At 51.2% G+C, this 27,180-nt stretch overlaps 1 protein-coding gene across 3 annotated transcripts in view; it reads right to left on the reverse strand.

Moving 5' to 3' along the window:
• Window positions 1–16,447, reverse strand: part of SFSWAP (splicing factor SWAP) — a 65,313-nt gene extending 48,866 nt beyond the window's left edge. Inside the window, exons 1-7 of one of the 3 annotated variants that reach the window (XM_081037891.1) lie at window positions 16,068–16,447; window positions 14,495–14,664; window positions 13,793–13,924; window positions 9,534–9,619; window positions 5,885–6,110; window positions 4,871–4,983; window positions 3,887–4,022 (exon numbers count right to left, since the gene is read on the reverse strand). In XM_081037891.1, coding sequence (XP_080894017.1) covers window positions 3,887–4,022; window positions 4,871–4,983; window positions 5,885–6,110; window positions 9,534–9,619; window positions 13,793–13,924; window positions 14,495–14,664; window positions 16,068–16,285 — 1,081 coding nt within the window. In that variant the 5' untranslated portion in view covers window positions 16,286–16,447. Of the gene's footprint in view, window positions 1–3,886; window positions 4,023–4,870; window positions 4,984–5,884; window positions 6,111–9,533; window positions 9,620–13,792; window positions 13,925–14,494; window positions 15,058–16,067 lie in introns of those variants that run through there. The other 2 variants (XM_081037893.1, XM_081037892.1) reach the window with 2 other exon arrangements.
• Window positions 16,448–27,180: the final 10,733 nt, after the last annotated feature.

A 27,180-nucleotide genomic window follows, 5' to 3' on the forward strand; every position in this document is an offset into this window, starting at 1 on the left:
CGAGTACGTGCCTTCCCGCTGTGAGTCTCGTGTCCCCACCACGTGTGCCGCAGTCCGGGTAGCGGGACAGTGCCTTTCAGTGCCGACGGACACTAGGTCCTAAATCGGCACACACGATGCCATTTGAGTGGGGAGCGAGGGCAGACCTTAAAAACAAAAGATGGCCATTTTACCTTGGTGAGTTACTCACTCTGCAGTTCATTTTCTCACTGCACTATTAGTTTTCCCCTATTTGACTGCAAAAGCTGTTTTTCTACTGCACAATTAATTTTTATTTTGTTTTGTTTTTTCCGATTTGACTGCAAAAGCTGTTTGTATGTTAAGATAGTTTTTTCTGCTTTCTCGGTTTTGTTTTTCACATTACTTGAACATAATGTCTGTTGACTTAAAATAACTGACTCTTTATCTGCTGAAGTATCCTCATTTCCTGAGGATTCTCACATCTGCACTTACACCTGGAAGTGATTCTGCTGTTGGAGGAAAGCGAGGCTCTAATGAGATGTTTCCCACACAGCTTTCCGCCGACACCACTCTTTGCCTCAGATGTCGGTGCCTTTCCTCTTCTAGGCTGTCACGCCGACGGGACTCTGTCTGTGGGGTCTCACTCATTCTTGCCTCTGGGGTCCCTGGTTTTAATGCTGGGCCCCCAGAGCCCTGACCAACCCGCACACCAGAGCAGAGCGTGCCCCTGAGGACGGCTGGGCCTGTTTGTTCTTACCAGCAGATTTTTCTTAAAATATTTTTTTCCAGTTAACCTTCCTGTAATTATGCATTTAGCTCAAATTTATGGTAACAGATGAAATTTGAGAAAAGGGAATTACTGTCCTGTGAAAACAAAACTGGATCCTTTGGAAAGATCGGCCAACTGCTTAAAAAGTACTTGCAGAACGAGAGGAGGGAGACATGACCATAAAAGCCTTGAAGCCATATAGTCGGCCTGGAGTCCGCTCAGGGCTGGTGCTCGCCTCACCCTCCAGGGCTGAGCTGAGGGCGCCGCTCCGTGGGAAGGCCGCAACCCCACAGTGCAGGACGTGCCGAGAGCTCACTGCCATGTTTCAAGTTCAAAGATGTTTCATGCCAGTAGCAGCGTTTTGAGACCTGTTCTCATCACACATTTCATTTAGACAGCCAGCTATTTAGGCCCCGGGGGGTCTTCTACTGTAACGCCTCACTTTACAATCTGCAGGGCATGCGTCTCCTTCTCCTGCCTCTTTCCCACATTTCCCTGTTCTTGCTGGCTATTTTCCAGATAACCATAGATCTACCCACAGATAAAAACCAACGTCTTTGAGCGCCTGAGACAGGTGCTTCCATTTATTTCCGGTGGCCGTTCCTCTAGCCCACGGCTCCTCCTGGAAACTGGACAGTCCAGCCAACTGTCCAGGCCACCTCCCACCTTATGACCCCTGGGTCCTGGACAGGTGGTTGTCGTGGCGACCCTCCAGGCCCCTACTCAGAGGGGGCGTTCCCGGGGCTGCTCATTCTCCAAGCACTGCCCCTTCCACTCCTTGCAGCCCCGTGTCACAAGGGCTGTGCCCAGGTCCCCATCCCTACACCACCCACTTGCCCCCCTCCACCTAGGGTCCCGCTACTGAACTCCCTGCCCCTTGCCTGAGCAGTGCTGACCACTGCTGAGCATGAGACCATGGAGAAGCCCTGTCCCACTGCCTTGCACCCAGGACCTCTCCCACCTCCACAGCGGAGGCTGGACGCAGGTTGGCACCTCTGAGCAGCACCTTCCTTGCTGTGTGTTGCTGGACAGCCTCGTAGTTTTACAAAATATGAATTTTGACTGACAGCTCTAAACTAAGACATTCTTGCTTAGTCCCTGCCCTCTGGCACTGACAATTGTGTCTGATCAACCACGGTTCTGTCCGCAGACTCTGTGTCCACTGGGCTAGACCGGTTAGACTAAGGCTGGCCTCAGTGCCGGGCGTCTAAAACTAAACTGTAACAGGAGGTGTGATCCCCAAACGCCCTGTCACTCTCCCAAATGTGTCCGGGAGAACAGCTGTGAAAATGACCGCTTTACTGAGGGAAGAGGTGGTCACTAACTGGTGTCCCTGCTGGACCACTGCTTGGGGGGAGCACGGGTCAGGCAGTCGCCAGACGTCACAGCTGTGGGCTGGCCTGTGGGAGCCAGGACGTCACAGCTGTGGGAAGGCCCGCAGGGTGTGCAGACAACTCTCACACAGCCCATGCCGGCCTTTGGGGCCCCCGGGGCGCAAGAGAGACCGCAGGAGGGACCGCAGGAGGGACCGCAGTAAGCCCTGTGGAGCTCGCCCACCCTTCTGATCATCACACCACCGTTATTCAGCCCAGGCCACCGTCACCAATCAGACCCCAGGATCTTGCAGAAACACTGGGTGTCACGTAGCAGCCACTCCGGCCTGCCCCACCATTGGCTTCTGTCCCCTCTGTTGCTCAGCCCTATGGGTTTGCAGACACATCGTACCATTTCCAACCTCAGCATTCAGCAGTATGTACACCAGTGATAAGCAGAGCGAATAATCAGGTGAGGTCACCGCCCTGCATTTCGCTTCCTTCCCCGTGCAACTGAGTTTAATAGCCGAGGGAGCCAGTGGAAGGAAGTCGGGGAAAGGCAGGGGATACTGCCTTTAACTTGTGGAACTTCAGACGGGTTTGCAAAAGGAAAGTGAGGAAGTCGGAGAGACGTTCCAGCCTGTGAACTTCTGCCAGGACTGATGAGCGATGGGAGCGGAGTGCCCGGGTCACTGCTGAGCCTCATTCACGTGTAGAGGCTGCTGGACAAAACCCCGCTGGGCGCAGGCCGCAGGGAGAGGCCTGCGGACGCCTCAGGGAGCTCCTATCCCCGACACGGACAGGAGCTGGCACCTGCGACACCAGCTCTGCCCCCGACGTGGACAAAGAAATGCAAGCTGACTCAACTCAATCATCGAAAGAAACCATCTATGTTCTTTAAGAGGTTTTTTAAGAACACAAGCATCAAGGTCACTCAAGTAACTGATTTTTAAAGTCTAAAAATGTTAATTTCACACATCAAACTGACACATTATTGAAGCTGGTGCTTGAAGGGACGTGAGGAAGGACACGGCTACCATTAAACACAAGCTTGGTCCCAACAACGAGCAGCTGGCAGCTACGTAAGCGAGAAGTGATCTCAGGCTACTGTCAGTCTCTAGCTGAAAGCGACAAGCTTTACAGACGGGTTCTTTGGACCCGATTTCCACATGAAGTGGATTCGCTAAAGGTTCTTCTCTCCTTTAGTATTTAACTCCTGAAGGAAATCATTTTAAAAAGACCTGACAGTGAGACCAAGGTCAAATATTTCCAAATGATTTCCTGAAAGAGCTTCCAGATCTGCCTCCATGAAAAATCTGTAGTCACTGGCAAGGTCGGGTTAGTGAGTGGGACCTGGCACGAGTTGAGGCATGTGCCTTGGCGCTGGGGCAGACAACACTGCACGCCCACTCGTGTCCGTCCTCCCCGTTCTTATCAGAACCTGCTTTTGTTGAGGGCAGCAATGCATCTGACTGAAAGCCCACTTCCCAGCCTCTGCCGTGGGATGGGAAGACCAGGGGCACCGTCCTAGTCCGTGAGAGTGAAAGGACGTCACCAGGCATGGCTTCTGGGGAGGTCCCTGCAGAGGCCTGAGTCCCCCAGGACCTGCTTTCTGCCCTTCCCTTCCTCCTCGTTCTTCCTGGAATGCAGAGCTGATGCTGGAGATGGTGACAAGCAGAAGGACGAGGCTGTGTGCTAAGGACACTGAACAGAAAGACCCGGGGGACCTGAGTGCCTCACGCGCCGCTGCCAGACCTGCACCGCTGCCCCCACACCTGTCGGGAAACCCCGCTGGTGAAGCCCTGCCGCTGGGGCAGCCGGAGGGGCACAGCCAGGTACTCACAGTCAGCGGTGTACTCCGCCTGGGCGGGCTGCACAGCGGCGCCGTCGGCCGCGGGTGGGGTGGGGGCGGGACTGTCAGCCTGGGCTTTGCGGACCAGCATGGCCAGGGGGTGGTCCGGGTCCACCACCTTCAAAGGCTGCGGACAGAGAGAGCACAGTCACACACCACTCTCTGTGGCAAGAAGGCTCAGCTCCAGCCCAGCACACAGTGCACGTGCTGCAGGCCCCTCAGCACACGCGCACGTGCACACATGGGCAGCTGGCTGTGTGTCCTGGAGGAAGCCAGCACACGGGCGGCTGCCATCTCCCTTGTAACCGCTGAGGAAAGGAAGGAGGAGTGAGCAGGACTAGATGCTACTGACAGTGTGAGCGTCCAAGTTCACAGCTCTCAGCTGTGTCCTTCCTCACAGCAATGTCTGCCTGTTAACCACCAGCTCTTCGAGTCCCATTGATGGGCTGGCAGCCCCCCACAGGGTCAGTCACACTGTACGCCGTGTGCCAAAGTCCCAGGGACTCCTGCGTTCACATCACAAACAGCAGAGTGAGTGTGAAATGCCCACATAACACTGCGCGACACCTTTACAACAGGGAGGACGGGACAATCAGAAGAAAAATGTATGTTTCTGGTACCATATGATGGTGCTATGAAGCTCACAGACGATTTCTAGCAGCACATGCTCTGGAAACCTATCAAATCCAATCTCATCACAACGGAACAACTTCCAAGTCTTAACTGACATTCTACTTACTCTAAATATCCCAAATGGTACAATTGTAATAAAATGAAAATAATTTGTGAATTTTATAAAATGGGATACGTAAGAAATAAAGGAAGCAAAAAACAAAAATGCAAAACAGACCTCGACGATGATACAAATAAGACATAGCTATTATACAACAGAAAAGCTCCTTACTAATTTTCTGAAATTAAATTAGCAGAAGTTTTGTTGGTACAAGAAATAAGGTTCAGTAACAAGATAAGAACCTTCATGAGCTCTTCCAGACGGTTACACTTCTTGGAAGCAAAGAGCGATGGATGCAGGTAATTCCCATCTTCTTCATCCTCGTCATCCTCATTCTCAGAGCTCACCCCGGACTCTGAAAGCGAAAGCACATTTCAAGGTTCTGGCGTTGGTGAGAGGAAAGGGACAAATCAGCTATGTAAGAACTCAGAAGCAGACAAGAGCAGAGCTGTATGCAGTTGTTTCTTGGTTATCTGCCCCAAAACACCTCTGGAAATACTCCAGTAACCCTGCCGCCTGAGTAGTTCGGCAGGAAGCCAGGTGGCAGGAAGGGCCCAGCCCCATCCAGCTGGCAACCCCCCTCCAGCATTACTAGTCCACAACTATTACATATCTCAATTAAAAGAAAAAAAAGACAAAACTCTTATTGGTATATGAAATGTAAAATAACAGTAACGGGTATTTTTTTAAAACTACAATAAACGGAGAGACAAGATCTGCCATGAGATTTGTACAACTGATTTTGAAAATCAGGTTTCAGCTGAAGAGAAAATTCAGTGGCAGACATACAGAGACTGATGTCTCTGAATATTATTCAAAATAGAGTTAGCTGACCTTTGGAGGAAGAACCCCCAGTTTAGATATTGTTATAAGAACAACAGCTTAAGGCAGAGATGGGTGAAATCACCCATGTCACCCCGTGGACATGCGTAACCTCAGCTGCTGCCAAACCACCGGGTGCGGGGCTGCCAGGACGGGCACGACGCAGGCTGCTTTCTAAGGAACGTCACACAGCCAAATGGAGGGCAAAGCCCCCAGCCCTGAGGGTGACGCTCCCACAGCACCCATCCTTAGTTAGGCTCCATGGCCATAAAAGTGCTGATTAACAATCCACTTTCTCCAAGTAGCGAGAAGAGCCGCCACACGAGGGGGCGGCTGCAGGTGCAGCCCCAGGCGTCAGAGGCAGGACCTCGCCGGCCTTGCAGAAGCGCCCACCAGCTTCCCTGAGCCCCCCCAGCACCTGCCAGCCCACATACTCTGCTTCTCGTCGCTCTTGCTCCCGGCCGGCAGCGGGTAGCGCCCTTCCTTCATGGCCTTCTGGATGAACTTGTAGTAGGGGTTGAGGTAGTGGTCGAAGCGCAGGAAGTCAAACTGGGAGTTGCGGGCCTGCTTGGCCTTCAGCATGATCTCGAACTGCGCCCCCTGCTTGCACACGAAGTTGGCCGTCCGCTCGATGATGGCGTGCATCTTGGCGGTGGGTGGCTAGGACAGACACACTCTCGTTACCGGCTTCCCCCTTGCCACTGGCCATGTGACTTACAACAGAAAACCACCCTGGCTTTTCTGCCGATTGGGAGAAATAAAGGGACATTTCAATTGGAAGGGCCCAGTCTGCAGACTAGACTGTCCTGGTTACAAGACATTCCGTCTAGTTCTGAATTTCTTAATACTCTGTGGGGCGAAAACTCACCCAGCGAGGCAGGACTGACGGAAGGCCATCCTGTTTTTGTACCAAATCAACATCTTTCCACCTAACAGGGGTCCTTAGCCTGGTCCCTACGGTAGGGCTGGGGGTAGTGAGTCCTCAGAAGTCGCACAGAAAGACGCGCTTTCCAACAGGTTTCTCACGGGTCCAAGAATCACTCCCCCTTCCTTCTGTTGTTAGCTCGGAAAACAGCCCCTTTGAACATCTGAAGAAAGCCACGTGCTCACGCGAGGTCCTTCCTTCTGCACCTGGCTCCTCAGCAAGTCCTTCCCTCCTGTGCCCATGAGACACGACTCGTGGCTCCAGGGGCCGACACCCCCATCTGACGGACAGAGTCCACGCTGAAGCCCACGTGGGTGTGGCCAGGCCAGAACCCAGAGGGCTGCGCCCACGTTAGCTGGGCGACTCCTGTGCCTTCCTCAGGCAACTCCACCTCTGGGCCAGGCCCGCCCCGCTCCTGGGCACAGCTCCCTAAGCCCTCTACACCGCTCTCCACACTGTGCCCTCAGTACTTCCTACCCACAAGGGGCTCGTCAGACCCGAAGCTGGAAGCCAAGAAGCTAACCACTTTTATCATCAATGAGGGGATTAACACCAGGAAATTGCACACCAATAAAGTGGGAAATAGTCTCATTAAAAGTGAGCGGTGGAGAATTCAAGATGCTTACTGCAATTTCAGAGTAGCACCCTTCATAAAATGTAAACGACTTAATTCTCAAATTTAATTCCTGAACTAGGAATGCCCTTCACACCTCAGGAGGATATATGCCTGTAATCAAAGTTATTTCCTGATCTCCAAATTAACTGGGTTCCACTCACCTCGCACGGAAGCATGGCTACTGACACATTTTCACTGCTTCTGGCTGAACAGGAAGATTAATTTTTGAAACAGTGCTTCTATACACGTGGCAATTATTAATGACTGCTTCAGAATATGATCCTTATCTAATGAAAACACCTTCCCCCACCTCTTAGGTACTCTGCTGACCAAACCAACCTGTCGGTCTAGAATTTTTTACAAGTAGCGCCCTCACGATATAAAAGCATGGCTGCAGACGTCCAGATATCTGTACAAAGCAACCATGACTGCAGGAAAACCTTCTATAAACCTCCTTTGAGGTCTGCTGCCGGAGCAGGCGGCTGTGAGATAAAAACGCCAGGTTTGGAAGTCACTCTGCTCCCTTTATCCATCATGTAAGTTTCAGACAAATCGCTTTTTAAGAATTTCACACCTACTCCTGCTAGAATGTAAGACGGGGCACTAAGGGGACTGCTGGTCTCAGTAGGGCCCCCACGAGCCTCCCAGAGTGCCGTCATTTCTAACCACTCCTTACATTTCACACAAAACCTCAGCGATCCTGCAACCTCTAGGCTCTAATCCAAAGCCCAGTTTAAAAACGGAGACCCTCCCCCACCCCCGAAACACTCCTTTCTTGATCAAGTGCCCCGCCTGCCATGGCCGGCGGGTGAGAGCAACCTCTGCTCACCGAGGCGGACGCCGTCCATCTAAATACAAGCGTCGATTTCGCCATTGTCACCACACGGAACCAACGAAGCGACACCTGTGTCTTCTCCACACTCTCCACACCAGCACCCGTGGGCACTCGGCCCCCATCGCGACCATGAAGCACGACATGCTGGGGGCACCCCGGAGGAGGGGGAGCCGTAACCAGAAACCCCGCAAGCACCCAGGTCCACAGAAGCAAAACCGTTTCCCACAGACATTCCGGGAACAGCACACGGAGCTCCCCACCCAAGACAGCAAGTCCGAGCGCACTGAGCGTCCTCTGTCCTCCTCGGGCAGCAGGCATTTCCACTGTCCCACACCACTCAGAATTAGCTGGTGACATGTACTTTGGCCGAGAAAGTACAGGCATTAGATATTCTACTAGGAATAAAACAAGGCAACAAAATCTATCATGCCTCTACATTCAATATTTACATGAAAGTTTAAAAATTCTTCCACATCAAAAATAAGTAAAATTCCATAGTCAAGCTTAAATAAAGGCTTTCAGCATCACACATAGGTAAGGGAGCAGCCCATTTTTAACGGGTCTCTTATATAGAATAGTTTATTCCAGAATAAGAAGGAACACATACAGAACAATACGTAGAAAATATGTCAGCACGAGTCTTAGGAGAGCAAACTTTCAGATAACATATCCAGCGTCAACTATAGCAACTGACCAATGGTAGAAACAACAATGGGGGAAGCAACCATAGCCCTAATTTCACTCGGAAAAATCCAAAGAAATTTTTACTCATGTTTGTAGAAAAAGAGAGAGGAGAGGATGTACAAATAAGTGAAGGAAGGGATGGGGCAGAGGCAGGAATTCAAAGGTGATTTTTGTATCCACCTTCATCTCATCTAAGACACAAGGTAAGGAGAAAATACAGATGAATACCACCCCGTCACGCTGAGCTAACCCAGGCTGGGAGCAGCGAGGCGGGGACACCGAGGCTCTTGCACGAAGCGGTTCTCAGCGCCCAGCAGTTCTGCACATGACAGGTGAGAGCCTAGGACGCCTGCAACCGGGGCGCTGCCATGCAGTCAGGGACACGGCACAGACAGACCTGACACTGCACGCACCTTCCTCCCGCTATGGACAAGCAACAAAACTATCTTAAACACCCCACCTACACCCACGCCGCGCAGAGCCTCACGGGGACATGACATGACGGTTAACCCACGGGTTTGAGGTCCTGCCTGTTCCTCACAAGCCCGACCCTCAGTCCCCATCATCTGTGGGGGACAGGGTACCAGTGGCTGTCTTACGGGGCTATTCACATTAAATAACACGAGGAAAGCTGGACAGAGCCCTCAACGAGGCCCATCCGACATAACCTTAACGTAAGAGGACGCAGCTGAAGCTGTGGGGACGTCCGCGCCCAGGAGACCCAGCAGTGCCCCAGCGGGGCCCTCGCCAGCTGCAGAGCACCCAGGCCCAGGGGGGTCCCACCCAGGTTCCTCCCAGGCACGAGAGCAGCCTGGAGCCACTGCACGAGGGAGACAAAACTGGGTAGAAGGCACACATGTAGGTTTCCTGTAGAGGAAATAGGAGGGTGAGTTTTCCTCCGTTAACCCAGCTGCCTATGAGGCAGCGGATACCTGTGAAGCAGGTGTGACGACCCTGGGCTCCCACACAAGTGGTGATACACCGTGATGGTGGGTAACAGGACCGTAAAGCAGAAACACATACCAGCTCCACGTCCGGCGGTACATTCAGTCCCACGGGGGCGATGAAAGGCTCCTCATTCTCCTCTACATTTTCAGCCTCACTTTTTTCTGTATAAAAAGAAAACAAAACGTCAGGAAAAGGAGAAAGGCCACCACCCGCAGTCAGCGGTACCGGGGGAGCAGGGACCGGCCTGTGCTGGGTCTTGGGCTCTGTTCTATCACTGCTTCTGGAGACACTTTCCAGTTTTGTTCCATTGCACCACGTGTCAGCAAGCCCCGAGCGGTGGGGGTGGCGCAGCGGCAGGCGCACGGGCCCAGGACCCTGGGCAGGTGCTGACTCAGTTTCCCTGTCCATACCAATGCAGTGGCAGCGTCCTGTCCAGGCCCGGGGATGTTTCAGGGAGCCGCACGTCAGAACGCCACTGCAGCACTCACACTTAGCAGGTGCTCAGCACACTCAGCTCTCCCTTCCCGGCCTCTCTAACCTGTGTGTGTAACCGCCATGGTGAAGCCCCCTGCCACACTGCTGCCATGTGAGTTCCCCAGGAATACAGGCACAGCGCAGGGAGCTCCATGCTGAGAAGTAGTCTTCACCACTGAATTGTCAAGTTCTACCCCGAGGGTAACTGCGAGACCTCCCCACCCAGGCAAACGACCTTTCACAAATAACGTTCCCATTGCCATTCATTCATTAACGGCTCATTTAACAAACTTTTGTCTGCTATGTGTTAGACAAGGCATTGCGCACCATAACTTTCTGAATTATAAGGTACCTACATACAGCTCAATTACTCAACAGTCACCAATTTAAAAGGATCTAGGGAAAAGGACAAAAACACAGAAACCTCACAAAAGGAACACTGCTAAGACTGCAAACCTACCTAGGCTTTTCTTTCAAAAAAAAAAAAAATGACATTAACTGAGCAAACATTAACCCACGGAAACAAGTGTTCCCTCACAGGACAGCCTCTGGAAGACGAGCGACTTCAAAGGTCTCCTACGAAACCGCGTTCTTTGGGAAAGCAAGGGGTTGTAAGCAGGTTTCCTACACGACAACAGGGGCGTTCTAACCTGATTCGACGCAGGTTGGTTATAAACTCCTACTACGAGGTGAGATGGAAGAATACAGCGACTGTTGCGGCCGAGCGCCATCCGACGGGAGGCTGATGATGTTACCTGTGATTTCTGACCTTGATGGAATTGTGCAGGCTGAGTTTGTACCCAGAAACACTACGGTGAACTCTAATGTTACAAGGGCTTATCAGAGCATTTAACAAACGACCTGCATAGAAAGCAGCCTGAGAAATGGGCTGACGGTTTCATCCTCCATCATGACAATGCTCTGTGTCACACATCGAGTCTGGTATGGCAATTTCTGTCAAATAAAAACATCACGGTGTGTCCTCATCCACCTTATTCACTGGATCTGGCACCATGCAACTTCTGGCTCTTTCCCAAATCAAAACGACCATGAAAGGTAAACGTTTTGAATGGATTCAGGACATCGAGGCAGCCACGACAGCACAACTAAGGACACTCACGAAAGAGGACTTCCAGAACTGCCTCAGAAAGTGGCAAGAACGATGGGATAAGGGTGTTCAAAGCGAGGGGGAGTATTTTGAGAGGTACTAATGGCAATGTGTTTCTTACTGCAGTAACTTTTTTTATTTAAACGTGCACCCCAGTTTATCATCACATCTCGTAAGAGTTCCTTACAACTACCTTCTTGCTGGTAGGGCTGCGCGGATGAACCACGGATGGAATCTTTGCTTCAACACTGCCTTAGTGTTAAGTGATGCACAGAATACAGGTGCTGGGATCCCAACGGCCGTTTGGCACAGGTGGGTGCGGACCCATTATATCTGAGCTTACACGTTTCTGTATCTGCAGAAAAATGGCAGCAGCAACAGAGTAAAAGCCCGCCATGCAATCCTAACTCGGGGGCAAATCAATCCAAATACGCGTCCTCACTAATGACGAAAACTATGAAAGTCTAAACAATAGGAACCAGGCTAAACACAGTGTGCTACAGAAAGGGAGAAAAGCTAAATCACACAGAAATAAAGGTGCCATCATAACACTTCTGGCTAATACCACGAGGTTTTAAAATATTCAAAAACACCAGGAAGGAAAATATAGCAATTTTGAAAATCAAGGAATATTTAGACATGTTGATGGCTCAAGAAAACAAAGAAGTATATTTATTTTTTTTATTTTTAAATAACATAACATTTAAATCTGGTTGTTAGTAGAATTAGGTCTCAAATGATTTCTACCAAATGTGTGTGTAGGTATACATGCACGTATCTGTGTGTGTGGTGTTTTATTTATATTAGTGTTAAGTTAAACAAAAAAAGTCAAGCTGTAAGTTTGACATAGGCCCAACTTCCATTAAAACATGAATCAGCTAGAAAAAACACTTTTATTTCATTCATTCTTTCCCTCAATCATTTACGTATTCAGTATTTTTATCCAACAAAACTAAAAAACATCAGCATGTAGAGCCAAGTTCTGAGAATGTGATTACAGAAGAAAAATGTTACGAAGCACTTAAGGGAATGTTGTTAAAGAGAAAGCACAGTATGATGTGGCAGAGAAACTAAGTCACACTTTTGTTCTTATAATTCAATCTTCATCACCAAGTTTACCAGCACCCAGCCCGACAACTAACTAATCATACGAAACAACACTCCCACCCCTAAAGCAGGGCTGGCTCCTCTCTGTAACGCCGGTGGTAAGAATTCCCGCCCCCCAGGCCACACTGCCTCCGTCTCCAGCACTGGCTCTGCTGGGCACGCATGGGCCGCAGAAAGTGTGAGCAGCGAGCAGCCGGGCGCGGCTCTGCCCTGATAAAACTGCAGGAACACGCCGGCTAGGTTTTGGACCAGGGTCGCTGACCCCTAACCTAGAATGTCAAGGAACTAATAGTACGCAGACATTGGGCTTTATACGTGTCAGTTCTTCATTTGTGAAATGGTGATAGCATGCATTCCTTCCCCCTGATCCAAAACACTACATGTTGAAAGCAGGTGTAACGTGGATGGGTCAGAGACAAGACAAAATCTAAAGTACCCAGAACCTAAAGTGCGTAACTTATCTGGACTAAGAAACAAGCGTTCACTTTTTAAACCCACACATTTCAGTGTGTCATAACTTCTGAGGTCCAGTTAGGTCCCAAGTCAATGCAAAAGGTGTAAAATTCCTTCCCTTAGGAGGTTTTAACCCAACACTGTTAAAAACACGTTTGAAAACCTCTTTAGAAGCTCCCAGAACAGGGCTGCGTGGCAGTGGTGCTTCTGCCCACAGGTGGGATGACGAGGGCCCACGTCTGCCAGTCTGTCCGCAGAGCCTGCTGCTCTCCGTGACCACGCCCCTCACTGAAGGGGCGGGAAAAGCCTAGGGCCGCTGCATCACTGGCAGACAGCATTCTGTCTCAGCTTAGATTGCTGCCGTGACTTCACTTGTTAGGTTTGGCGCTAAGGGGAAACCCATCACTCGACGCTAAAATGGAGGTCCTGTATGATGTGATCCCAATCGATTATTCTAAACACTTGAATGTGTTTCTAAAATTCCCTTCTCTTTGCCAGAATATCCGGAACATAATAACCCGTCCTTCACGCTCCAAGGTCACTGCTCATTAATGACCGACACAACACAGGCTGTATAATGGTACGCGCAGGGCTTACCAAAGCGAGGAAGGCTATCTGTTCCTCTCCACGAGCCCAGATTTTTCAGGAGCACTGTTGTTTTTTAATTAAAAGTTTCCAAAGTGGATCCAGAAAAGCATAAATTTGGGATCTTTAATCTTATGTGAATATCATTTCCAAACACTGTGGTAAGTATACGACTAGGCCCTCCCAAGCCCAACTGGAAGGTCTCGTGCTATTTTCTCTTTAGCAGTAACTGACCCCACAGGTGTCTTTCCCTTGGGCATCCGACATGACTGCAGAAGTGGGTTAGCATGAGGGGAGTCACTGCCTCCTCGCTCGGTGCCCCAAGAATGAATCGCAGAGGACAGACATCAACACATATATTGTCAATTCAGAAATGAAGACTCCAGAGTGAGTTTCTAGAATCCAGGCAATTTCCTGTTAGCTCAACCAAAGTGGAATGAAGACTAGAGCCAAAGCCAATGGCGAGAGTCTGACTTCACCTTCCATGACGATGAGCAGGTCATTTTCTAGTTTCCCTTAAGGAGCCCTGCCAGCGCCTGGGTCACAGTGATGTTACTGCCTGTGGAAGGAACACTGCCATCACACACGCAGCTCACTGCCCGCTCACCTCTCTGTCTGGAGGGTTCCTCTTCCTCCGTTGGCTCGGACGGGTCATAATAGTCGCTGCCGTAAGTGAACCCCACTGCGTTATAGCTCCCATCCTCTGCCAGGGCTTCGCTCAGCCGCTTGTATTCTTCCTCTTGAACAAAAATGAGAATTCTATTAGCAAAAATGGCAACTTACTGAGAAAAGTGTGACATAGTTCTAAAGTTGTAGCTATCAGTAAAGCATATAATACACTTCTTTTGACCTCTTTTTGAGGTTTTTAAAAATTCACACTTCCCATCTACTCATATGTACTTCTGCCTGTAACGTTTACCACAGACAGCAGAATACACATCTTTTGTGGAAAATTTCTTCCTGCTGAGAAATTTGGGGATTAAGAACTGCATTAAAGATTGTTATGGCAAAGACAAGAACATCGACTTTAGTTTATACGATACTGTTAAAGAAGAACAGTTAAAGAGTTTGCTTTTTGTTTTTTCAAATCCCAGTCTGCCCTCAAAAGCTGGGAAAACTCTTTGCAGCTCTATATAAACTATCCTGAGGTCCTCTCAGAACGCAAAGACTCCTGTTTTTCCAATCCACTGGGTACTGTCAAGATAATATCAGAAAGAGTGAGTATAAAAAAATGAATGGGAGTAAATTTTTAAATACTTAAAAAATTTTAAAGCGTTTGTTGCTGAAGTAAGTTTTTCTTGAGCAGTACCTTGCCTTGCCTCGTCCTCAAGCAAGTCCGTATGCAAGGCTAAATACCTCTCTTCATCACACAGGGTCTCTATTCGGGCCTCCTCCTCAGAGAGCTGGTAATCTCGGTTCCAGGTGGAGTACTCGGCATCGTACTCAGAAAGGTCATGCAGGTGACCGCGCCCGTCATATCTGCAATGTGAACGCGCTGGTCAATGGAGAGCAGTTAACGTCCAGGTTGGGGGGTGTGACGTTTGATGTGCATACTTACCGATTGAAATAAAGAAATAAAAAGAGTAAAACAAACACAAAAGCTCTTCAGACTCATATTTAATATTTGGCTAGTAGTCATAGCTCACCTACTTTTAAACTCCAGTTATTTTAACAAAGTCTAAATTCTCCTTTACAACATGATCAAACTTATCATTAAAGGTAAACAACCCTTTAATAGCATCAATGGTAGGATCCACCTCACTGCCAGTTCTTACCGTTTATGGTTTGGTCAACTATTCAGTGCCATTTGCAAAAAAAACCTCTTTCTGAGAAGTCAAATATCATGGCTTACATTCACACAAACCGAATACATAAATACCTATCCGTAAGAACCAAACGGTGGAAATTTCCTCGCTTCTTTCTGCTAGTCCGAACTCTCAGGAGAGATCTTCGCCAAAGCAAGCTGCGTCCATTGGAGGTAAAATCTGGGCTAGGCTCGCCCCTAGCCACTTGGCTGAGGAGATAAGTGCTGGGTTACGTGACAGAGAGACACACACAGAGCAACAGGGTCACATACATGCAGGTGAAGGAGGTTCGGGGACAGCGAGACTCGGAGAAGGAGCCGTGTTTCTCGTAACCTGCAGCCCCAGGGCAGAACGCGCACGCAGACACCTCCGGGGGCCCTGCCGGGACCGTAGGTACTTTGGCCGAGCGAGGAGGAGGGACAGCACTTATGGTGCTTGTCACGGCGACGACCCTGAGCGCGCTGCGGCCGCGCAGCCGTCACGTAACGCGCGAGTCGGTGGACGCGCTCGGCACGCTCGGACCGGGGCCGCCAACGCGAGCGCCGGGGGACAGGGCTGCCCCGCGCTTTAACGCTCACTTTTGTAATGGGGACAGGGCAGAAGGACGTTTACAGGAAAAAGGCCACGAGTCGCAGGGTGGCGAGTCACTGCGTTTTATTAGACTGCAAAGTCGCGTCGGTTCGGTGCCACCTCCTCACCGCACAAGCGCGGCCCGTGTCTAAACAGCACGCACGTGCGCGTGCGGCGTCCGCCGCCCACCGGCTCCGGGGACCGGGTCAAAGCAGGTGCAGGCGGCACGGGGGCGTGAACACCTCCGCCCCGCCGCCGGCCGGCGTTAGCGGCGACGTCACGAGCGACCCCCGGGCAGCCGCCCGGCCGCCCGGCCACCCGGGCCCCGTCCCCGGCGCCGCGCGCGCAGCTCAGCGGGGCCGCCCGACGGGCTGCCTCCCCCGGAGACCAGCGCGGCTCAGCGCGGCCGGCACGCGGAGGGAGAGGGGCCGGGCACGGCGCCGGCGGCCCGTCAACGTCAGATGCGACCGCGCGGGCGCGGGGGGCACCGGCGGGGGGGGCACCGACCTGTCGATGAGGAGCTTGTGGTCCCCCATCCAGGGGATGAGGTGCTGTCCCTGCTCCTGGGCCAGCGCCCGCTCGTCGTCCCGGAACAGCTTGCACGCATAGCCGAACACCAGCAGCTCCACTCGGGCGCCCCCGCCGCCGGCGCCGCCGGGCCCGGCCTCTTCCTTCGCGCCACTTTTCCTCTCGGCTTTGGCGCGGCCCCCGCTCGCGCCGTACATGACAGCGTCCCCGGCGTCCAGGCTGGCCCTGTGCTGCGCCGCGCCGAGGTCCTCGACGCCTCCGCCTGGCCGACCCCCTCAGTCAAACGCGCCGCATCCGGCCCCCAACCTCGACACCGCCGCCATAGCGGGCAACAAAATGGAGGAAGCGCAACTTCCGGCGACGGCAGCCCCGCTTCCGGCGGCCAGCGTCCGCAGATTCGCGACGCCTCGCAGCCATGGGAGCCGCTGGGAAACGTGGGGGCTCCACCTTTCGCCTGCGGAGCCGCCGCGGGGACGGGAGCTTTCGTGTTCGGGGCACAGCGCGCTTTTCGTGTCGGTTTTCTCGCGCGGGAGGCCGGCGCAGTGGCGAAAGCGCGCCGCCCAATCGCACGCCGCCGCCGGCCCCGCGCTGGGCAGGCGCCCGGCGGAAGGAGGCTGGGCGCTGCGTGGGCTGCGCGCGCGGCCGTGTCGGGCTGGGTGCCGGCGGGGCGGGGCCGTGGGGGGCTCTGCGGTCCGGGCGCCTGTGGGACCGAGGGGCAGGAGGACTTGCGCCCGGAGGCTGCGTGGCCGGCGCCGGTGCGGCCGCTGCCACCCAGGGCGACGCGCCGTGTCTTCGTCCCCGTGGGTCCCTCCCGGCGTGTGCGGCCTGTGGGGCGGCCGGGCCCCGCGTGGCCGGGCCTCGGGTGCCGGAGCGGGGCCCTGAAGGCCCAGTGCCCCTTGGCGCCGCGCCTCCCGCCGCGCCCTGGAAGCGCCGCCTTCACGCCCCGCGCGGCGGCTCCTGCCCCCCGGTTCGGGACTCGGGCGACCCGGGTCGCGCACTCCCCGCGCCGCTTTCAGCTCCGGGGCAGCTCGGGCCAGGCCTGCTCGCGCTCCGAGCCGCGGGGCGGGGCGGGACGCGCTGTGTCCTCCCGAGAGCGGCTCCGAGGAGCCCTGCGAGCTCGTGGGCGGCCGTGGCGCTGCTCCGCCCTGCGTGGTGGACACCACAGCGAAGGCGCGGCCGAGGAAGGAGGAGGCCGGTGCGAGGACGGCGGCTGGCCGGCCGGCCGGCATCACACGCTGTCGCTGTCGGGGAGCGGAGGGGGACGCCAGGCCAAGGGCCAGCCCGGCCCCAGGGGAGCCCGGGAGGCAGGACAGTGTCCTCGGCAGGGAGCGCGCTCCGTGCAGTCAGGGCGCAGGCTGGGAGCAGCGGGAAAACGCGCAGGAAACTGCCCCACGCGGCTCTGCATTTCCAGGTGAAGTTGGCCGTTAGCGTGTCAACGTCTTCCCAAAAGCTTTCACCTCTTTCGATCGGGACTGCTTGGGGACAGCTGACATCCTAGCATTTGCTCTTCCAGTCTCCCAGGCAGACAGCTGTTTGAAAGCCTCCAAGTTTTCTAATTTTCTCCGTAAAGATCTCACACGTGTTGTTAGGTTTATTCCTAGATACTTAGTTGTTTGTTTTTTTTTTTTAATTTTAATTTTTGTGGAGCCCTTATTAATCCCGTTTTAAAAGCCACTTGCAAATTTTTGTTGCTGGGAATACAGTTTCTAAAACCTGATTTTTGTAGTCACCTGTGTTGCTCAGCTTTGTTATTTCTAGTTGTTTATCTGTAGATTGGTGTGCCTTTTAAGCATATACGATCAGTGGCCTGTAAATCATGCCCCGCTTACTTCTTGCTTTCGAATCCTTACACCATCTCTCTTTCCGGTCACTCTTCCTTTGCTCTCTTTCCCCTCTTACTGCCCTGTTCACACCTCTGGTCCAGTGGAGAAGACGCACCGTGGTTGTGGGACCCTGGCCTGTTCCTGGCCTCCCTGGAAGTTTTCCCACCACCGAGTGTGGCGTGAGGCAGATTCTGAGAGAGCATTCTTGATCAAAAAGGACATTCCTGTGTAGTCCTCGTTTGCTGGTTTTTTTAAGTTATGAAAGGAAGTTGAATGTTATCAAAATGTCCTCTTGCATTAACTGAGATGATTAACTTTTTTAATCTATTAGGTGAATTACATTCTTTTTCTAATGGTAAAATAACCTTGAATTTTTCAGATAATCCCAACTTGACCATGATAGTTCGTTTTTCATATATTACGTTGGTGCAAAAGTAATTGTGGTTTAAAAGGTTAAAAAAATTGCAAAAACCGCAATTACTTTTGCAGCAACCTAATATATTATTGGACTTGGTTTGCTAACAGTTTGGTTAGCCTTTTTTTTTTGTCCTGTTCCCCAATATGCTCCATAACCAAGAGTGAAAAAGAAAGCTACAGCATAGGGGAAGATACACACAATTGACAAGAGTCAACTGTCCAGAATATGTAAGGAACTCAGGGAAAAGATTAATTTAAAAGAATGTGTAAACATTTCCTTTTTATAAAAAAAGAAATGTGACAATAAACATATGAAAAGAAGCTTCATCTTATTTAGTTACCAGGGAAATGAAAATTAAAACCAATGGGATACCATTTTGACACCAGAAAAATGGGGCACAAACGGAAGTCCAACAGAAAGAGTGGGTAAGGATATGGGCAGTGTGTTCTCTCAAGCTGTTGGTGGGGTGTGAATTGGTTCGACCATTTTTCCCTCCTTCTTCCACTTCCCCACCACTCCGGTTGAAGCCATTGTTATGTCCCCCCTGAGGAGCAAGGTCCCAGCCCTACACCAGGATCTCCAGCCCAGGGTTCCAGTATTGGAGAGAGAAGTCCCCATAACTTCTGGCTGTGAAAACTAGTGGAGAGTGGAACAGGGCAGCTGGAGTCCCAGGCTCTCCTCTTGAGGGGCCCATGCATGGACTTACTTGCTGACAAACTCATTCACTCTGAGTTCCAGTGCTGGGGCAGCAGCTCAAAGGTGCCAGGGATACACAGGGAGGAACTGAGTTGCCTAGCAGCAGGGTGAGGGCTGGAGGGGCAGCTTTTTGCAGGGCGGAGGGGCTGGTAGATGCCGTTGTTTCTTTGTTCAGCCCTCCCCCTCCTTGCATGCAGGTGGGCGTAATATCTGAGTCTCCATCAACCTGCGTAACACTTCACCCCACCTTGGTGATTTCCTGAGACCCCCCCCCCCACTTCACTCAACTTGTGGGCCCACCCAAGCTATTTCCAGTGGCTTTTCCATAGAATGGACTCTTCTCATGCTGCAGACTTTCCTGAAATCTTTCAAAGGTTCATAACCCTCAGATGAACAGCATCTGGCCTTGGCATGCCTCGTACCTCTTCCCAAGCAGTCTTAAGCCTGGCACTAGCAGCGTTTGCCCTTAGTTTGCAGCATAGCCTCTCCCAGGCACCTGCAAGCCCAGCACAAGTGGCGACCATCTGCAGATCACTTTGTAGCTCATTCCAAGTGGCCCTGGGCAGGGCACAGGCAGCGGTTGACCTTTTCTTGTCCCAGAGACCCTCCCAAGAGGCTCCAGAACCAACACACCGGATAGCCAGCTTCACACCACACCAGAGCACCAACCAACCACATCCACAAACATCACACCCAAAGGGCAGACTGGGCAGACACCAGAGACCTGCTAAAGCGAACCCTGCTCTGTAGGATCAGCCCCTGCACAGCAGCTCCTCCACTGCAGTCATAGCCAGTCCTTGCAACCAATCAGCCTGAAGGCCAATCCCTGCATTTGACATGCAAACAGCAACTAAGGCTCAACTACAACAGGAGGACACACACAATCCACACAAGGGACACACCTGGAACATCTGGCTCAGGTGACCAGGGAGAGTGCACCACAGGGCCCCACAGCACACCTACTATAAGGTCACTCTACTAAGACGGTGACATAGCAGTTCTCCCTGACACACAGAAACAAACACAGGAAGGCAGCCAAAATGGGGAGACAAATATGTCCCAAATAAAAGAACAGAACAAAGCTTCAGAAAAAGAACCAAACAAAATGGTGACAGGCAATCTACCAGATGGAGAGGTCCAAACACTGGTTATAAGGATGCTCAATGATCTCAGGGAGAACTTCAACAAAGAGATCAGAAACATAAAAATGGAGATAGAAAACAAAAAGAACCAGGCAGAAATGAAAAATACATTAGAGGGAATCAACAGTACATTAAATGAAGCCTAGGATCAAATCAATGATTTGGAAAATAAGGTAGCAGAAAACACGCAACCAGAACAGCAAAAAGAAAAAGGAATCCCCAAACATGAGAATTTAAGGGATCTCTGGAACAACATCAAGCATACAAACGTTCACATTATAGGGTACCAGAAGTAGAAGAGAGAGATCAAGGAATTGAAAACCTATTTGAAGAAATAATGATGGAAAACTTCCTTAACCTGGTGAAGGAAATAGACATGAAAGCCCAGGAAGCACAGAGAGTCCCAAACAAAATTAACCCAAACACCCACACCAAGACACGTCATAGTTAAAATGGCAAAGGTTAAAGACAAAGAGACTCCTAAAAGCAGCAAGAAAAAAGCAGTTGGTTACTTGCAAGGGAGCTCCCATAAGATTGTTAGCTGATTTCTCAACAGAAACTTTGCAGTCCAGAAGAGATTGGCAGGAAATATTCAAAGTGATGAAAAACCAGGATCTACAACCAAGATTACTCTACCCAGCAAGGCTGTCATTTAGAATCAAAGGACAGATAAGGAGCTTCCCAGACAAGAAAAAGCTAAAGGAGTTCATCACCATCAAACCAGCATTACAAGGAATTATAGAGGGACTCTTTAAGGAGAAGAAAAAAAGATTAAAAATATGAATAATAAAACGGCAATAATTACATGTCTATCAACAGTTATATATAAATGGATTAAATGCTCCAATCAAAAGACATAGGGTGGCTGAATGGGCAAGAAAGCAAGACCCTGATACATTGTGCCTCCAGCAGTACTCTTTTTTAGGTTCAGAAACAACCACAAAAATAAAGTAAGCAGCACAATCTCGTTTCCCCCCCTTTTCTGGCATATTCCGTATGCACTGTTTTTCTTTAGCCTTTCTCCTAAGTTTTTCTGAAATTGAGTTGACATTTCTCTCCCACCTGGTCCAAGTGTTGAGTCACGAGCCATCCCTATTTCTGATCATAGTCCTGTAGACAGATGGACCTTTGGGCCTTGTTGTGGAACTCAGCCATGTCACACCTGAGGCTGTGGTCACCGTCACCAGCTGCACAAATTCACCATTTAAAAATAGGAGCATATACATTTTACTTGCTGCCAAACCGTCCCCTGTCACCATCTCGAGTAACACTGGCGTCATCTTCTGATGCCACTCATGAACTGCTTCCTTGGAGTGGAGCCATTGAAATACTCCTGGGATTGACGATGCCTGAGCCCAAGGTGCTGGGGGAGCTGAGAAAAGGAAAGTGGCTCCATTTGTACAGTCCGTCGCTGACGCATCACAGGCTGTCCTGTCATCTGTCTTCACTGAACGTGGCCGTGTGTGGCCACAGGGACTCTGCTGCTGTGATGAAGAGTCTTGGCAAGGGGAGATGATCTTTGCAACTGAGTTATCAACAGGTTGACCTCTCCTGCATTAAACTTCCCTTTCTAAGGCTCCAATGCTGACATCCTCTTAAACACAACCTTATTCTTTGAGCCCCTGTTGTGCGGGGCGGCCTGCGGGGTCTCTGGTCCCGCTCCCCGCATAAGAACACAGGATATGGTGAGGCCAAAAAGGAACACCCACGGAGCCATAGATAAAGGAGTCAAACCAATATATTCTCACTGGCGGCTGGGCTGGAGACACAGGAAGCAGGATCTACATAATCTGCAACCCGCCATCCTAACAGCAGTCCGCGCTTGCCAGCCACCATCTTCTTGCTAGGAACACTCACGGAGCCATAAGTAGGGGAGTCATATCACTATATTCTCACCGGCGGCATCCGCCTCTCTGCAATCCGCTCTTGCTAGCCCCCATTTCTTTCTGCTACGTAGCCACAGCAGTTATATTAGTGGTCAATGGCTTACGGGTTACAGCTGACGGCCAACTAGCCACAGGTGCTGGCCATCTGATCACAGTTGATGGCCATTTACTACCCAAGCCAGCACCTTTCCACGTGAGGCCAAAAGCCTGGAAACTGCTTTTTGGGGTTCTGTCTCCACAGCCCCCGAATAGTGTTTTCCTCTAAAGCAGGAGTGTTGAACTCAGTTGGCTACAAGGGCCAGGCATGTCGTGCGAAAGAGGACAGATGCCACCGAGATGAAGTGATGGGCAGTGGGGGCTCCCTCCTCTAGAAGGGGACACTCCTGCGCCTGGCAGGGACCCCAGCTCAGGGGCTCTGAGAAGCTGGAAGTCTGGGTTTTTATGTGAACCTTCCTCACTTTTTAAAAGTCGGAATAAGCAGGGCAAACACCCCACTTTCCCTCTGGCCCACTTTGCCATCTCTGGGCTAAATGCTTTCAAACAATGTGAGTCAGCAGAATTATGTTTCCAGGCAGGAGCTCTGGCAGGAGGCCCCTGGGGACTCTGTGCACTTCTCAGACCCAGGATAAACCTGAGCACTTTCTTTACATTGTCCCTGGGCATGGGGGGGAGGGAAGGAAGGCGCCCCCACCTGCCGGGGCTCCTCTGAGAGCTGTGCAGTTACACATCAGGAGAACACAGAGGACCCAGTGCTGGAAGTGACCCAACAGGTGCACCCATCCACAGAAGCGAATGGGACAGCCACGTGTGGGGACAACCTCCACAGTTCCTCCAGGTCTGCAGACAGCTGAACCCTGCCTCCTGCTTCCCACTGCCCAGGGCCGGGGTCAGGGATGTCCTCCTGTCCGAGAGATGGGGAGCCAAGCATGCGCCAGCCAGGCTGACCTCCAGTGGGAAAGAGTAGGGAGAGGGGCTGTGTCTAACATCTGACCCTGGAGACTGCCAGTAACTGGAACGTGAGCAGAGGTGCAGAGGTGCAGGGGTGCAGTCCTGGCAGGGCCATCCCTGTTGGAAGGACTGGTTAGCATATAGTCGTTAGCATACACTGGTTACCATAAAGTGAGCAGCATACAGTGGTTAGCATAGTGACTAGCATATACCGTGTTTACTCCAAAATGAGACCTAACTGGAAAATAAGCTGTAGTATGATTTTTCAGGATACTCATAATATAAAATAAGCCCTAATGCGTCTTTTGGAGCAAAAGTTAATATAGGATCTGGTCTTATTTTCGGGGAAATATGGTAGGGCTTATTTTATATTACGAGCATCCTGAAAAATCAAGCTATGGCTTATTTTCCCGTTAGGTCTTCTTTTCGGGGAAACATGGTAGTGACTAGCATATAGTGATTAGCATAGAGTAACTAGCATAGTGTGGTTAGCATATAGCGGTTAGCATATAGTGGCTAGCAGAGTGGTTAGCATATAGTGATTAGCATATAGTAGTTAGCATAGAATGATTAGCATAGAGTGATTAGCATAGCATGTTTAGCACAGAATGATTAGCATCTAATATTTAGCATAGAGTGGTTAGCATAGAGTGACTAGAATGTAATGAAGCCAGTGAGTGGTATTTCCTGTGCACAGGGAAACGCTTTTTCTTCCTGGAGACTGAAAGTCACCAGGATCACATTTATTCTATCAAGTTCTCGAAAAACGTGTCTCTGGGAGCCGGCAGATCATCTGAGGGAGCGGGGATTTCCTGGCACAAAACTCCCCAGAATGCTTTCTGGTCAATGTCCCCCAGTGCCTCCAGGTCACCAGGTTCCTCCTTGTAAAGAAATGAAAACTAATGGTCCCCGGGGGGCCTGAGAAACCTCTGAGACAGGTTCCTGGAACTGTGGGCATGGACATGGGTGGCTTTTGGAGTAGAAATGTCTCCCTGTGGCCTTTTAAAAAGCAATATTCAAATATTTGGAAATTTCTCTCAAATAATTGGAATATCTGGACCTTTGGGCCACAACTCCAGCAGGTGGGGGGACAGTGTTGACGGAGGGGCTGCTGTCCCTGTGCACTCAGCATGTCTCTCCCCATCCTTCCTGGTCACTTCCCCCACTCAGCCTTGCCAGGTGTTAACCCCTTAGTCACAGGGTCCTGAAGGGCCTATGCGGGAGCCCAGGAGAGAGCCAGGTGCAGCTCCTCGTGGGGCTGGGCAGCACCTGCTTACCAATGTTAGAGACACATTTCCAGTATTCCACACGGTACAGCTGTTACAGCTCAAAGCCACCGGGTGGGGAGGGTGGCGGCAGCTGACTGGGTCCTGAGCCCCGCCACAGCTCTGGCCTGTCTGGGATCTGCTACCATCCCAGACCTGCCCTTGGAAGCAGTGCTTCATGTCATCGGAACACACGCCCTTTCTTCTCCGCCCTCTTGCATCTCCTTGGCTTTGGTTCTAGGTCTGTTTGCAGAGGAAGGGAGGAGGACAAAGCCACATCACCCCTGTGCAGACTCGCCTCTCAGGACTGGGGGGGTCCTGCCCAGTCCCCCTGATCCCCCAGGCCTGAGCTATTCTCTCACCCCCTCTTTCCCTGCCTCTCTCCCTCCTCCTCTCTGTCTCTCAGCCCCCTCTCCCCACCCTACCCCCATCTCTCTCTCTCTTTGCCTCTCCCTCCCCCCTCTGTCTCTCTCTTCCTCTCTCTCTGATTTAGTCACTGAGCTAACAAGGCCAAGGGTGATCATTAAAAGCCCATAATCTCAAAAGAGACACTTCATACCCAAGCAGGGATTTGGAATTGCACAAGGTCAGTGCATTAAATCCCCGAGCAGTGCACTGAAAGCCCCCACGCCCCCACTGCTGGCTCCAAGTGACAATGGCTGACTCTGGTGCCCAGTTCCTCCAGGGCCATTTCCATTCCAATTGGGCTGACCGCTGTCTTGGAGCATTGTCACCACAGACCATTACTCCAAGCTCTTTTCTCTCCACTCAGATTGCTCTATCGATCTGAGGTGACTATTGTCATTTATTGTGGGCAGAGGCTGTCACTTTGCCAGGACTTCACAATGAAGCATGATTGTGAAAACCTCGGGGCGGGGGTTTCAGCCAAGACACCCCCCCACCCCGCCATGGCAGAGGCGCTGGCAGCCCTGGCCTAACCAGGAGGAGAGATCTCTGCACAAGCCTGGCCCTGCGTCCTGGACCAAGTTTTCACAGGGACACAGCCGGGCAGTGAGCTCCTGCCTCTGAGCTGAGACCGCTCCTTCTCTGCCTGGTCTGGACTTAGTGGGGTAGCCATGGGCTGGCTCATTGGGAACCCCAAGCCGGTCCATCCAACCCCCTTGTCAGGTGCAGGGAACTCCTCATCTGTCCCCAGCACCATCCCTTGGGCCGTCTGGGCCCCCACCCTCCATTCTGAGGCTCCCAGGGCCATGGGACATGGATGGTCCATGAGGGGTAATTGACGGGGGCGTCACTCCCTAGTGACCTGTGAGGGACTTGGAGTTTGCTGTTGGTGGATGGTCCAGGGCATGGTGACAGAAGGAAGACTGCGCTGCCCCTCACCCTGGGCGATGCTCCGGGTCACCTGAATGAGACAGAACAGCTGCTGGAGCTACACCCAATCCCTGGCACTCTGGTGCCCGAGGTGTGTGGTCTCGCTCAGGGGCCTCCTCTGACCTCAGACTCTTCCTCTGATAGCTCCACCAGGGCCCTGCTAGCACATAGTGTGCCTTTGTGCAAATTAGAAAAGGCACCTATTCCAGGGGACACCGAGATTCCTGGGCAGTGGACCCTGGGTCCTTCCTGCCTGCCTGCCCCCCTGCCCCCTTCCCCCTGCCCCAGCTCGCCTTTCTCCCACCCCCTCCCTCCCTCCCCCATCCCTCCTCCCCCCACCCCTCCTGCCCTCCCTGCCCCCCTGCCCTCCCTGCCCACCCTGAGCAGGCACAATCTTTCCACCATGTGGGGCAACCCTGACTGGGCCCAGAGAAGACAGTTTTCAGGTTAAAATGCCTTTATGCAAGACTTGCTTCCAGGAATTCATCCCAGGGAAGTAATCCAAGGTGCGCGCTGAGATTTACGGTCACAGCAGTGTTTATAATGGCAGAAAATGGGAGACATTAAATAAATAATTGGACATTATTCTCACAGCATTCCAAAAGTGCATTAAAAATAATTCTTCATGTGCACGAGGTCATCTCTACAAAGATGCCCATCGCAGGCTTATTCATGGTAACCAAAGACCGAACTAAATGACTGCTGATAGGAGCCGCTTAAATAAATTGTGGCGTCTGTGCAATGAGGGATGGGGGACTTGTTCATCCAGAAAAGGAAGGTGGTATAATATAAGAAATGTACGTAGTGTGCTACCGGGTATGGAAAGATGGTAGGTAGATGGATGGATGTATAAACGTGTGCGTCTTCAGACTACCTCTGGAAAAACCCACAGAAACGGGGTCAGGCCACCAGGAGACTTTGTGGCCAAAGTAACAAAGTAACAAAGAAGAAACACTTTTTCCTTCCACTGAATCCCATTTTATACTCTATGTTTCTAACCGTTGTATGAGTCTTAATTTGGGGAGGAAGTGAACAAAGCCTAACCTAACACACAAATTATATGACAATGCGTGAGAGCATCTGTTTTTAAATAATAACAATTACTAATCCTTCTCTGCCTCCAGAATCTTCTGTCACTCTCCATAGCCTGCCAAGTTTTGTTGTGTTTCTTTTTTCTTTCTTTCTTTTCTTTTTAATTTTTTTTTATAAAGGGCCCCAGAATTCAGAATTCTCTATAACAGTGCAAACTCGTATTTCTAGCCTTATTTCCCAGGGTCCTGTTGTACAGCAAACATTTTTAATTGCCATCCTTTTGCATATTAACGATTCATTTAAGTTCCATTATCTAAGCTATAACAGGATTTAAAAAAATTATTTCACTTTTTGTACTAGGCTGAGTGGGCAGTTCTGTGGAAGTGAAGAGAGAAAATCTGGTTATTCTCCAACCTCTCAATATGTGCTTATAAAATCAAACTAGAAAAATACACCCATCAGGGAATAAATAAGTACAAAAAGTATTGCATTTTAAGCCAATCAGGCTGCCTTGAATACTTTAAAATTAGATGCATTCTGTATAAGA

This window comes from Rhinolophus hipposideros, assembly GCF_964194185.1.
Source record: "Rhinolophus hipposideros genome assembly, chromosome: 24".
In the NCBI taxonomy this organism is placed as follows: Eukaryota; Metazoa; Chordata; class Mammalia; order Chiroptera; family Rhinolophidae; genus Rhinolophus; species Rhinolophus hipposideros.